Consider the following 14,841-nt stretch of genomic DNA (forward strand, 5'->3'; position numbering starts at 1 on the left):
TGAATTTCAGGACTATTTACATGTGTTCTAGTCATGTTTTTGACCTCTTCAAGTGCATTATAATAGAAAATTTCATGACCAACACTAGTGTACCCGTGTTCAGGAGCATTCTCAAGTGAAAGAGCTACCACATCATGAGAAGGAGGGTATAAGGCAATACTGTCCCAAATCAGACTTTTGGGAGTCTCCTCCCTGCCTACTATAGGATCCACATGTGTAACTTCTTGCAGAGATGAAGAAGCCTCAAACGAGTTCCTACCCAATACTAATGTTTTGTCTTCGGGAACTAATCTACCTGTTTATCAACTTCCTCACACAGATTCTTGCAGACTTCCTATGTAAATAGGTACTGAGCTGCCTCCAGGTATTGATTCTTGGCCCATTCAGTCTTCAACTTTATCTGTGGATGTATGTAGTGTCCCTTCTTAAGGATAATGAAATATATCAATTTACAATATTCTAATATAGCTGTTTACTTTCCTTGTAGGAATTCTCAAGGTTAATGAAAATTCTTAAGTTATAAGAGATTTCTGTCAAATGATTCTTTATTTGATACTAATTTATTTCAATTGATTTGCAAATGTGTATGGCATCAACTTTCCTGAATTTATGATTTAGAGAATGGATAGTTTGAATTAAGCAAATCTATGATGTCTTGACAGTAGATAAGACCAATTCGCAAATATAGATATTGACGTGCAAATAGATGGATCCAATGAACTCCTGCAATATCTGATTTGACTTAGGTAGGGGATTTTCTTAACGAAACCACTGCAACCCAAGGATCGATCTGAATATGATAAGAGATTCTGTTATATCTGTGGTTCTATAAACTTCAAATGTATTTAATATAGAGATCTGCAATGGATGGTATTACTGTCGTTCCTTATCTTTATTAATCTCGTACAGGTATTGTTCACCTTCCTGCTCTTGATGATTTCTTTATAATAGGTGATTCCCCGATCCTGTATGTGTCTCTATGCTGATTAAGTCTTTTTGCTACTGCTGACAGATCCTCTTAATGTATATTCCATGGATTCATACTCCATATTTATCGAGTAGACAAATATTTACTGACTTGGATCCTAAGTGGCTGCTGCTCCTTCAATTGATATGAATGATGAAGCAAGAGACTGTTTTATATATAATCTTGTTATTCCCAATTAGCATCTCACTCTTGATAATAACCCTGTGACTATTTATTTGAACCGCTAGGATGCCCTGATCTCCACATTATTTCTTCTCTCTGACCACCTGTGATCTTCTTCCCATTTTCTGATCATATATGTTTATAACTTCAGACTGTCTATACTTAGAATTTTCTTTGTTGCTCTTCCTTCTGCAGTTTTGTTGCTTCCACCTTGTCTATTATTTCTGCTTGCTGAGTATCTTCTGGTCACTGCATATCCACCGCTCCTCCCTCTTTTACCCCCCTACACTGAGTGAGTATTTATTTCCATCTTCATCCGTTCAAATTAGGAGACACAATTCTTACTCATCGTGCACATTTCATAATAGATGGTTATTATAGTTTATTGTCTATTCAAATAGTATCTCTTAGCAATCACTAACCATGATTTACCACATCGAGCGCCCAAGGATATTATATTTTCCTTAAAACTTACAATCTATTCTAATTAAGGAATCGTAACGATATTCCTTAATGGCTATCTTAAACCACCGTCAATCCACTAATAATTAATTACTGATGTGTTTCTTTGATAGAGATTGCAGCAATACTTATTCTATTATAATAATCAATCAATGGTAAGGATGTTGGTTAACACTGTGCTTACTTGTCAATTGGAATCCCAGTCGGTTATATCTGCCAATTCATATTACTAGCCCCTTGGGCAATCCTTTGTCCTCCGGAAATCCTTAATCGATCAATGGTAAGGATGTCAGTTAACACCGTGCTTACTTGTCAATTGGAATCCCAGTCGGTTATATCTGCCAATTCATATTACTAGCCCCTTGGGCAATCCTTTGTCCTCCGGAAATCCTTATACATTATAGGATTTGTATAATACTTTGACTCTATTGTTGTGCCCTTTATTGAATTGATATTTGTTCATTACTATCACAGTCAACTTATCCTTTGATATAATGTAATTAGCAAGGATTGTATTATCAATATCGTCATTTATATTATATTATTATTTTATATTACCACTATATCAATTGATATAACATCAATTTGATATTTTACAAAAATAATATATTTAATAATAAATGTTATAATGTTTATTTAATAATATAATTTTATTTTATTTTGTTTAATATTATTTATTAAACAGGGGACATTACAATGTAAGTCCATGTAGTCAACAAAAGCTATGTCACTCTTAACATATGCAGGGAGAGTATCATGCCATGCTCCTTGTACAAATTAAGCACCACTTCCCTTCTATCTTGTTGTGTTTGTTCAATTTCTTTACATGCCTGTTTATTGCTAGACACTTTTGCCATCATCACCTTTTCCCCATATCCAACTGAAAACCAAATCCAAACTGAATTGTGCACAAGTGATTTTCACACCAATTGAATGCAATTGTTACCCAACAGGTTGGCAAGACTATGCTTTGATACTACTGAAAGATCCCAAAAAAATTCTACCCTGAATTCTTCAATTTAAGTGCATTGACATTTTAACAAGCACCCATCATTCAAGGTCATTATGTAATAATTTCTGAGTTTAGTTGAAAGAGTTGTCTTTGACCGCTGAAGATGATTGCTTTTCTTTTTTTTCCTTTTTGGGTTGAGGGTGGAGAGCAGGTTCAATATTCTGATTTTTTTTGGGGGGGGGGCTGAGTTGTCCAAACTAACTATACTGAAAGTAATTCTGAAAATGTCTCTGAAAACAATACTGAAAATAACAACTACAATGCTCCAATTGCAACTAAAACTGGTAAACTATTCTGATTATAATAAATATCAGCAAATATACAAAATTGAGATAAGTATTTGAATCTCATTTTTTTGTAAAACAAACAATTCACACAAATTGTACCAGGCTCAAATACTTATCAACATTAGCTGGAAATCACCGGAATTCCCAAATACTATATAAACTCGCTCCAATCTGCAATTCTGAGCATAAAGACGTCTCAAATCTGCTACCATTGGTCAAACCCTAGCTCATTTCCTTTGTTGACATCATGTATGGCTGAGAGTAGAATACAGCCAGCTGAAAGATGATCCCAATGGATTAATTTACTGATCTCTTGGTCCGATCTGTGGGATGCTACTGAGGAATTACGACTAGGCCGAAGTATACGGCTCAATGGGGATTGTATTTTGTCATCAAACTTGGCAATTCAGACTTTTAATATCTGTAACTTGTTTTCCTTTCCACCAATCTGCAAATTCTGCTATCCTTCAAATGCTCGTCAAGCTGAAAACTCAAACAGCTATGGGGTATCATCCAAGTTCTCAGTATCTAGGAGTTTTGTCCTCAATCCTCTAACCAAATATATGCAAAATAAGCTCCCAAACACTTTTAATTTTAAGCTCTAACACTAATTTCAAATTAGGCTTTCATTATGCCCCTTTTAATAGTAAAATAACTTTATTTTATTATGCCTCCTTATAAAAATTGAACCAAAAGGGAAGATTACATCATTTGTCCCCTCTAATTAAAATAACAATTTTCACTTCATTACGTAAGTTAAGGGGCCCAACAATTTATTTTAATTTGTTCGCTCATAAAGTGATTATAATATCACTTTACTACATAGTTACACTGCCCTGGGGAATGGGGGGATAGAGGGGCCTTAATTTGGGGATGGAAAGGAGACAATGGGGCAGAACCAGGGGGTTGTATATACTATACATATGGTACTTAAAATGCTAGTTATGAAAAGATGTACTGCAATATAAGATATAAGGATGTAAAAGAGTAATTACTTGACATTGCGTTAAATTGGAACATCAAACATTGAACATAAATAGTCAAATTAGCAAATAGTTAACCCCATCCTCTACGGAGGTGGTAGAATTTGGTGGCACTGTTGAGGATGGGGGAATGGAGTCCCCAAGTCCCTGGTGCGTGGAGGAAAAAGGGGGGGGACGCATCCCTATGTTACTATGCTTTATTATTATGATTTTATTAAGTCCAAACTTAAGAAATATTTAAAAATTTCCTTATTTATTAATAAAATCCAATGTGAAGCTCCGAATCAAGAACCTTTTAAATGTTGTGATCACTTTTGCTATCTAAACCCCTGAAGGCTGACTGGTAGTTGCTCCTCGAAAATAGGACCTCACCCTAAAATTTAGGAACCTCCCTCAAAGTGCCAAAAATTGTCTAAGAGGTCTCTACTCATCTCCTTTGTCCGTCTGGTGGTCAACATGTTAAGCACTAGTTCTCCCTAAAATCTAGGGATGCTCCTAAAAAGTAGGAGACTAGACCTATCAACCTATAACTAAATCTTAATGGTTTCCTGTCTACTGCGTGCACCTCCAAATGTCCGTCAGTGAACTAAGAGTTCCTCCTAAAAATATGAGTGCATCCTAAAAAATAGGAAATGTGCTCAGAGACTCAAAAACGCTCATAGAGGTCTTTGAATGCCTCCTAAACAACTCCCAATCAATCCCTAAAAATAGGGATCCCTCCTAAATTTTAGGAACCCATTTTCAACTGCTCCAAACTACCTAAACTGCTCGTGCATGACTTCCTGCGCCCTACAATCTGCTCCACACTCTGCTGACCTACAGGACACGCATGGTAGGCCCACAATGATCATCTGCCTGTCTCCTAGAAAGGGGACATAACACTTCCATCCTATATTTTGAAGCATAAAAATATCTGAATTTCTATCCCCTCTCTAATATCAATAAAATCTTTTATAAACAATAGTAATTACCAAGATAATGGCTCGTTCATGATACTATTTACAATCACAATAAATATATCCTTTTACAATGAAATGAGTTGAGTATTCCCTTATACTAATCATAGGTCTCGGCACTGTGTTTTCCAATTATGTGAAATGGACTGATTTTCTAGGTAGTCTAGAAACTATTTTATAAGAATGTCAAAATTTCTAGAATTATTCCAGCATGAAGATTAGGTCATTTCATTTTCTAGTTTAGAAGATTCTAAATTATTCTTTCATTGTTTATTTTCTTGCAATAATTATATGTTTATTTGACAAAAGGCAGTTTACAACATCTAATTCAGATGAATTATCTCTAGTAGCATTGTCATCAAATGGAAAAATAAAAAATATTGGTTGTAACAAAAATATGGAAACTGACAGTGATTGAATAAAATATTTTTTCCATTACAGCAATTTTATTTATCTGCCAAGACATGTTCAGTTGTTTTAGCAGCTAATAACAAAGAAACTAACCAAAATAATTAGGTTTTTAAAGGACATGCATTAATTTTGTCTTCTTGAACAAAAATAATTAATGCCATGTATGATATTTTTATCAAGACAGTTTTTCCTTAAAGCGAGACTAAAATGCCTTCGATCCTGCACCTGATGCATATGCAAATGCCTATGGCTACTATTTGGATTTTAGATCAGAGAAATCTAATACCTGCATCACCTATGTCCAAGAAAAATCGAAAAACTCCATCCATGTCATTTTTTGTCACTAATGCAAGTATCTTCTTCATCCACTTGGGAGTCCTGAAAGAACAAAGCTTTCTCAAATTAAATGCAATTTCCACTAAAGAAATAACATCAAAAATAACAATTGCAAAATATCTTGGAACATGAAGCTTGCAATGTTAAGTGTGCAAGAGAATAAAAATGAAAATTCAAGAATGTGTGTTCACACTTCTACAGCAAAAAAAAATCAGAAGGAAAACTACTGATACACAAAAACAAGATGGCACATGTGTGATAATAATTCTAGCAACACCAGAAATCAATATTTTTTTATAAGATTATACGTTGATCATTTAGTCTCAAGCCTGACTCTAATCTGGCTAATCAATTGCAACTGAATTTATAACAAATAAATGTTATAAAAGCACAAGCTAGCCTTTGAAGTTTATTTCAAGAAAACAACCAAACTGAAAATGTATTAAGTTCCCACAACAAATCAATTGTTTAGCTACATAAAACAGAAGTACAAATAACAGTTACACCCAAAAAATCAAAACTATTACTGGATTACATTCAATGGTCACAGCTATAACAGAAGGAACCTATGATAATATGATTTAAATCAAAGTAACAAGAATCAGAATCGGATCGGAATTGGCAAGGCCGAATCCAATCGTGAATCAGCCATGAATCGGAATTGAATCGGCCATGAATTGGCAAATTTAAAAAACCCTTGAAATTTAGTAACTTATTTCATAAACCCTTTATCGCTGATTCGATTCACCAATTCACAAAAAATCGTTTAGCTTGAATCAAATCGCCAAATCACGTGAATCACCGTGATTCACAGAACTATGATTTAAATGCACCTAATCATCTTCAGTATCAGGCAGGTCTATAGAGTTAGAATTTGTTGATCTTTCAATGTGTGCTTTTCAAGACAAATTAAACAGACAAAGTTCAATTTATTAGGGAAAGTTCCCTTGGGCAACCAAACTCAACCTACAACTGTAATTAGAAACTGCAAGCATATACATTGTACAGTATTTAGGAGGTTTTGCATTAAATGTAATTTGCTAATATGACTATGTTTTTTGCCCCAAATGCAAGCACCAAGCTATCACTTGTGAAAACTTGCAGCAAGATTTCAGCTATAATGGAGGCACTTAATTCAAGCACAAATGGAGATACCTTCCTACTGGTTGAAGCAAAGAACAGTATTTGAACCAAAAAATGTTTGAACAAATTGTTGAGATATTGCCTTTCTTTTCCCTGAGTTTTTAGAAATTTGGGTTGTTGAGCAATTGTTGAGTCCAAATTTTACAACTCTGATTTGCAGAACATAGGAAACTATCAAAAACAATTTGCCAGGCTAGGGTGCCTTATGATAATATCAGAGTTGCACAGCAGAAGATACTCAGAGTTAAAGATTTGCAAAAAAAAATGGCATTGCTTGAGGGAATATTTGAAAAGGGTTGACCGTGATGTCCCTTTTCTGAAATAGGATGTAATAATAACAACATTAAAATCTAAAAAATAACTAAATATAAATAAAATATATACTAATGAAAGGTCAAGAGATGCCATGAAGAGTTGACTCCTTCAAAATAAGAGATAAACGGGAGCAGAGTTCATTTGAAAGGAGATGTGAAGGAAGAAAGAAGAAAAGAGAACAGGAGTTCAAGAAGGCTTAATCAAAGAAGAAAGGAATGTAAAGAAAATAAGGAAGTGACTCTTTCAAAGGCAACAATGATGAAGCTTTCAAAGGGTTTTGATTATGGAGGGTTGTGACTATTCAAAAGGATTTAATTATGACGGGTTGCGACTCTTCAAAATAGGGATAATTATGTAGGATCGTGATTCTTGCCAAAAGGAAAACATGATGGAAAGATGTGATATTTCCTTCGCTTGGGAAGATATAAAGGGGGAAAAGGACCAAATGGAATGAGGAAAAAAAGTAGAGGAAATCTAGAGCAGATTCAAGGCAGAAATATAAGGACAGATCTGAAATAAGATAAGATATGTAGATCTAGAAGATGATATGCAGATCTAAAATGGGAAATGTGCAAACTTGAAAATTAGTGAAGGTGAATTTGAGGGGTAAGAGATAGGCAAAGATTAAATAAAAAGTGAAAGTGGCAGCCATTGTTGTCCAACAGATGCATCTTTTCATAACCAAAGGGTGTGAGGCATGAACAAATGAAAGGGTGTGACTAATTGCACTCAAAAGAGATATAAATAAAAACTTCATTTAAGGACATGGAATCAAAAAGGGGTGATCGATATGAAATGGCATTGGAATCTTATATCTTCTTTTAATCTAAGTTACCAAATTCGCTCCTGGCAAGTGGAATTCAAAATTCGGTTCGCTGCAAAGTCAGATTCAGTTGAACTCAAAATTCTGCCACAGTCAGGGAAATATGCTCAAAATTCTCTCAGAAGGACCCTGTAGGAATTCTAGACAAATTTGGAAGACTTTTGATTTGGACAGAGTAACCCTAAATGAATTTAGGGCGAATTTGACTGAAACATCATTTTTATTAACTTTTTCATAAAGATTTTTTTGCCAACTTAGGTCTATTCAACCCTCCAACCCTAAAAGCGACTGCTAAAAAGACCAAAAGGATTGTTTTATGTGTCATTTGTGCATTTGTGAATGAAAAGAAAAAGTTTTTGCCTCCATTTATGTATGAGCTTATTTTCTGCTGCATATATATAGACATATACATACACATATATATGTATGTATGTATGTATATTTATAAAAATCTCGTATAGACGAATCCAAACCCAACCCAAAAAAATAAGGACGAATTCTTAACCTGAATCTTGAACCAGCATCTGTACCAGGATCCGAACCAGCAACTTAACTTTTTATCCATAAGGATGAATATTTAAGAAGAGGGAATAAGCCATTCAATCACTCAGAATAACAGATAGATATCTGAATACAAGCAGCAGATCAGACTGCTATAAGGCAAACAGCAGACATATACTGATACAACACCTAATAATTTGGCTGACTATGATTGGTCTCTCATTTATTAGTAAGTACAATATTACACCTTGCCTCTGTTATATTCCATAATACATGAGATATTAGTAGCCTAATCCTTAATCATTTACTATAGCCCCTTTATAGGATAGGTTGGTGTGGTGTAGGGGGACTAAATCCTCACAAGGTAGGTGAAACCTAAGATGGATATGGACAGGGTCCTAATGCCTTGAGAAAACATACTTGGTGTCCAAGCACCCTAAGACAAGTAGATTCCCATCCTCCTTAAAGTTGGTATTAGGTGGGATGTAAGGAATCAGGGCTTATGTATGTTAACTGTCAAATGCATTATGAATCATTCATTGTTTCTTAATTCAATTTGAATAAATTGCATATTAATCTACGTTAATCTTTGGGAACTTGCAGCTCCCTAGTAGGGAACATGACAGAGACTAAGAAAATTGTCATTTCCAAGCGAGAGTAAAACCCTAATTGGCCATTTTAAGGTAAATCAAATAAAGTCCCAATGGGGTGCATTACAAAGAGGGGTAGCAGCATTCAGACCTCTAGATGAACATGGAGTTTGCATTATAAGAATAAACCTTCAAACATCACCCAAGGTTGCTCTACAAAAGGGTTTTCAAACACTACGAGATCTCTTCAGAAATGGATAACTTGTGTCTTGAAAGGAGATCAAGGAAAACTTTACAATCCACGACTCCCGAAAGAGGGTATTTTTATTGCGGTGAAGGAAACTACTGACCTTCCTATGCAACTTTAAGTCTCAAAATTTAATTTCATAATGAAATTTTGAATATTACAGCTGGAAGAATGTTACCTCGCCGAACAAAATCTCTAACAAGTCTCTACCTAATAAAATCAATACCTAGGAGATTTTTGTTTTTCTGAACAATAATACGAAGGTTCTGCAAATGGGGTTGCAAGCTTTGGGTTTAAGCATGGAGGAAACTCCGAAGTTAAGCGCGCTCAGGCTCGAGTAGTACTGGGATGGGTGACCTCCCGGGAAGTCCCGGTGCTTCACCCCTGTGAGCATCACCTAGATCCAATGAGTGCTAAGTGTTCCATTTATTCTCATGAGAGATAGATTCATGTTGAATCACTACTCATGAAATATGGGTCAATGAGTTTGACTCAAAAATCACACAGTTAAATCCTGATAGCAATATCACAATAATTATGAAGTCAATTTCTCTAATATGGATTGGACAAAAAGACTGTTGTTTGTTTGGTCTCCATGAGTTGAACCAATAAGGCTGGTTTTCGTAAGTTGTTACTTGTTCGGAAGTTGTTTGTGGGTCTCTAAAAACTTATGGTATTGATACTAGCATATTTTCATTCAACAATATTAAAGAGTTTTTCTCTCAATTACTTTTAAGACCTGATATCTTACTCTTGAAACCTGTTGATAAAGTTGTTTATTTGTATTGGTTACCTTAGTCTTGTTATACTTTCAGCATGTTGATATTGTTGGCAGTGTCAACATCGCTCATGGGGTTTGTGAAATGGCTTAGCCGCTTCTTGAGAATTCTATAAGTCTAGTGGATGTATCGAACATTGCTACATCGATCTTTTAGTGCAATGACAACCCTAGCTTGTAACAAGTGGGATCAGAGCTTGGTCAAACGTTTGAATTGCACAACCCACGGCAAGTGATGTTGAGAGAGGGATTGTTGGCAGTGGGTCAGCGTCTCTCGCAGGACTTGTGACATGGCTTAACTACCTCTTGTGGATTCTATAAGTGCAGTGGTTGTATCGGCCATTTACAGGTCGATCTTTTGGTGCAATGGCAACCCTAGCTTGTAACAAATATGTTGTTTTATAAGTATGGTTAGTCAATAGTGAAAGACTTGCACCGCCCTCCAAACTTTGAAGTACCAATCTCTAAGACATCCCCGCACTGGATACTTAGAGTACCCAAGTACCCCCACCTCCGCTATTCCGCAACCACTCCACTGCAGGGATGGGTTTTTGGATTTCTATTTGAATTTTGATTATTGGATCTGTACTATGTAACTATGTTGAATGTTTAATGGTTCTAGTTCATGTTGTAATTTTGCAATGTTCAAGTAATTCAATTTGTTATGTTATTTTGGTGCAATGGCAACCCTAGCTTGTAAAAAATATGTTGTTTTATAAGTATGGTTAGTCAACAGTGAAAGACTTGCACCACCCTCCAAACTTCAAAGTACCTATCTCTAAGACGTCCCCGCACTAGATACTTAGAGTACCCAAGTATCCCCACCTCCGCTATTCCACAACCACTCCACTGCAGGAATGGGTTTTTGGATTTCTATTTGAATTTTGATTATTGGATGTGTACTATGTTACTATGTTGAATGTTTAATGGTTCTAGTTCATGTTGTAATTTTGCAATGTTCAAGTAATTCAATTTGTTATGTCATTATGAGCCATCATTTCATAACTAGCATTTCAAGTTCTATATCTATAGTATATACTATACAACACCCGGCCCTGCATTGTCATCCCCTCGCCATTCCCTGCCGTCCCAAAATTGAGGTCCACTATCCCCCTGTCTCAGAAACTTGCCCCACCATCCCGAGGTACCCCAGCGCTGGTGTTACACTATAAGTCAGCCTTAGGCTATTATACTGTAACCTCTTAGTCAACAAATTTGCAATATTAAGAAAAACTAAAGGCAAATCAGATATTAACAAGCACTTTATTCTAAGTGCAGCACGACAAAAATTAAAGCCAGATTGGATACTAATAATCGGAGCTTGCCCTTCTTATTCTTTAGTTTTCATTTTACAGATCCGGCCTCATGAGCTCATTTTAACCTTTCGCAGACCTTAACATCCTTATTGCACTTATAACATTAAAGAAACTTTAATGCCTGCAAAAGGACTTCTTGAAAATAATGTGTATATTAGAAAGAAAATAATACATACTTTAATCCAAAGGGCAGCTCGATACGCTTAGAAACGGCCATAAGTCCCGTCCCATAGGGATTGCATAGGCTAAAAGCTTGACCTAAAAAAGCCGGCCCTCTGTTGCTCCCAAAATCGATTCCATCAATCCGGACATTGGAAGGAAAACTGCCTTCTCTTTTTCTTCTCCTCCTTGACTGCGGAACTCGCTGTAAGCTAGTCCCATTGTTGCCAGATGATCTGCTATTATTGTTCGCATCATTACTACTATTTTTAAGAGAAATATTGTCCCAAGGCGCTGGTGAAAGCCATGTAAAGGTCGAAACCGGCATGTTGTTGAGCAGTACCGGGGTCAGAGTACTGGGATTGGGGTTTACGTTGTTTTCCTGCTGCTTTATTTTGTTTGAAACTGAGGCTAATGGGGCTGCAAAGTTGTGGGAAATGGAATGCACGAAGTGCGTGAGGAAGTCAGGAATTTTTTGAATTACTGGCGGAGGTTCTATTGGAAGGCCTGTGAAACCCCCAAACTCGTTGCAGTCAGATGCCATCGTGACTGTTGTGACGAATGAGAAGCCCTTTGACTGGATTGTCCTGCTATTTTTCTCAATGTTTCCTTTCTATGGACCGCAATCCGTTCTCTTCACAATCCAGTCTTCACTTGGGAAGAGATATCAAGAATTTTTTCAGTGGATTGGTTGCCCTCCGTGGCGATAATTGGTCTTATATCTATGTTTATATATATATAGATTGGTTGCCTTCCGTAATTATCTTATATATATATATATATATATATATATATATATATATATATATACTAGTTTATTTATATTTATTTAGAAAATATTTATATTAAATACGTCGATCAATATCTTATTTTAATATAGGTCATTTGGAAAGATATGATTGGTGTATTTAATATAGATATTATCTGAATAAAAATAAAAAAGCTAGTATCAACCACATGCATGATAATTATAATTTATATATTAAAAAAAAAAATATGTATATTAAACAATATTTATCTTTCGTCATTTTTTGGACATTGGTAAAAAGAAATGCATATGAATACACATAAAAGTATTTGAACAATATTATAATTTTTTTGTTAAATTAATTGAAAACATAGTATATGATAATTATACTAACAAAATGCATATTTAGGTATAATTGAGTATAACTTTGAAGACATATTTGATAAGTAAAATTATAACATTTTACAATAGCACAATTCAATTTTTCATTTACATTTTAGTTACAAATTATTTATATATTATATAATACAGTATATATTTATTGTGAATCTAAATAAAATTGAAAAAATATTTCATACTATTATCTAAAATATAAACTAAATCTATAATTATTAAATATACTATTAAAGCATTTACACAAATCACATTCAACAATGTAAACCATTACACAAGGATTGGAGTTGAAGCAAAAATAATTCAAATGACATATACATTGTTTGATACAAAAAAATTGGAATAGTCGTATAATTGGTAACATATCAATTATAAACCATAACAAATTTAATATGTCAAACCATGTAGTGTATTGATACAATTTTAGAGTTTATAAATGTTTCAAATAATTGTTATTTAAAAGTTTGGTGATATTACAAGTCACAATCATCAATCTAAACCATTACACGAAGCTTGGAGTTTAAGGCAAACTAATTATTCGATTCAAAATAGTTGAAAAAGTTCGACAACCAGTAGCATATAAATTATAGAGAATAACAAAACATAGGTCAAATCTTGTAGTTTATATCACAATTGTAGAGTTTATAAATGGTTCAAATAACTCTTATTTAAAAGTTTTGTGCTAGCAGAGTGGAAATTACATTAAAAAACACCTCATTGTAATGGTGCAAATACATTACATATTCTTTAGTGATTAGAATAGTATTACGACCTTTATTATGCAAGTGATCACGATATACTTCTTCCATAAAACTTGTGAAGGCAAAAACCTTTGCATATGTCTCCTTAACCTTGTGTGCAACATCTTTCATCCTCATTATTTCTAGTTCTTCAATGTAATCAATGGATAATGCAGTGTTTTCAATATCTTGAAGAATTTTAGAGCAACATTGTAAAATTGATGTTGTGCACTTATCAATAGATGTTTCATTGGCTGAGATGTTTGGACTTGCATCAACGATTTCAGATTCATTATCTGATAGATCCGTAGAGAAAAGTGTTACCTAAGAATCAAACAAAATCAAATCAATGTTAGTATATATAATTTAAGATAATAAATTTGAACATCAATAGGATAAAAACAATTTGTAGTTTTTCAACAAAAAAAATTGTGTGTGTGTGTGTGTGTGTGTGCAAGTTTATGTGGACACAACCATTTTAAAGTCATTATATTCTAAAATTATATAATGTGCCAATATATTGTAATTGAAGCAATTTTGAAAATAAAATGATTACCTCAATATTCTTCTAAACATTTGAATCTATTTTCTTTGGCTTTTCTTTTGGAAAGTTGTATGTCATTTTTCATTTTCTCATAACGGTCATATGTGAATGGTGGTGTTATTCTAAGACTTTGTAAAGACTTCACACGAGATATTACCACAAATGTCAAACTTGTTCCCTCTCTTGGACCTATATCAATTGTAGCTTTTGAGAGAGTTAGTCCTTGTGATTTATGAATGGTCAATGCCCATGCCAATCTTAAAGGTAGTTGAAGAGTTCTACCCCTTTGTGTTGGTAATTGGGACTATATTTAGTTGATCGTCTTGAAAAGGTGATCCAGAGTAATTATCAAATTCAACCAAAACATATGTTGGTGGCTCTAGCGGTTTACTTTCTAGCTTGTAGATAATCTTTCTAATATACCCCAATGCTCCATTGACAAGACCTACCTCTACCCAAAGATTTGTAGTCAACATCACTCTTAAATTGTTACTGATTAATAATTCAAGGTCAAGCTCTCCATTTGAATAATCTTCTATTGAATTCAAACTCCCTACTTTTGTTGCAAGACTTTGTGCAACAAGATGCTTCAATGAATGTAACATTATCTTGTTATGGTTATAAACCTTGTCATTTGTGGAGAAGAGATGGACACAATTTTGAAACTCTTCATTTGTGGTAGCATTTAAATTGATAGGAGTTCTCATCATAAGTAATTTTCAGTCTTCAATTTATGGGTCAGGATCTCTAAGATTTGTTAGAAGTTGACGGAATCTTTTGTGTTCAATGTTTTCCCCCTCTTGTCTAAAAATCTTATCTAAAGTAACCACAGTTTTGAATTCCTCCCACAACAATTTTGCTCATCTTTTGCTATCATATGCAGGTCTGTCGCTCATTGGAAGCAATTGACCGAAGTCTCCAACAAAAATCATAGATATACCTAAACA

At 34.4% G+C, this 14,841-nt stretch overlaps 1 protein-coding gene across 1 annotated transcript in view; it reads right to left on the reverse strand.

The window, feature by feature from the left end:
- Positions 1-12,177, reverse strand: part of LOC149549321 (Tic22-like family protein) — a 139,820-nt gene extending 127,643 nt beyond the window's left edge. Inside the window, exons 1-2 of the mRNA XM_089792770.1 lie at positions 11,487-12,177; positions 5,548-5,639 (exon numbers count right to left, since the gene is read on the reverse strand). Coding sequence (XP_089648896.1) covers positions 5,548-5,639; positions 11,487-12,013 — 619 coding nt within the window. The 5' untranslated portion in view covers positions 12,014-12,177. The remainder of the gene's footprint in view (positions 1-5,547; positions 5,640-11,486) is intronic.
- Positions 12,178-14,841: the final 2,664 nt, after the last annotated feature.

The sequence above is a fragment of the Cupressus sempervirens genome, chromosome 7 (assembly GCF_028749045.1).
Source record: "Cupressus sempervirens isolate cs-2001-9-10 chromosome 7, ASM2874904v1, whole genome shotgun sequence".
Lineage (NCBI taxonomy): Eukaryota > Viridiplantae > Streptophyta > Pinopsida > Cupressales > Cupressaceae > Cupressus > Cupressus sempervirens.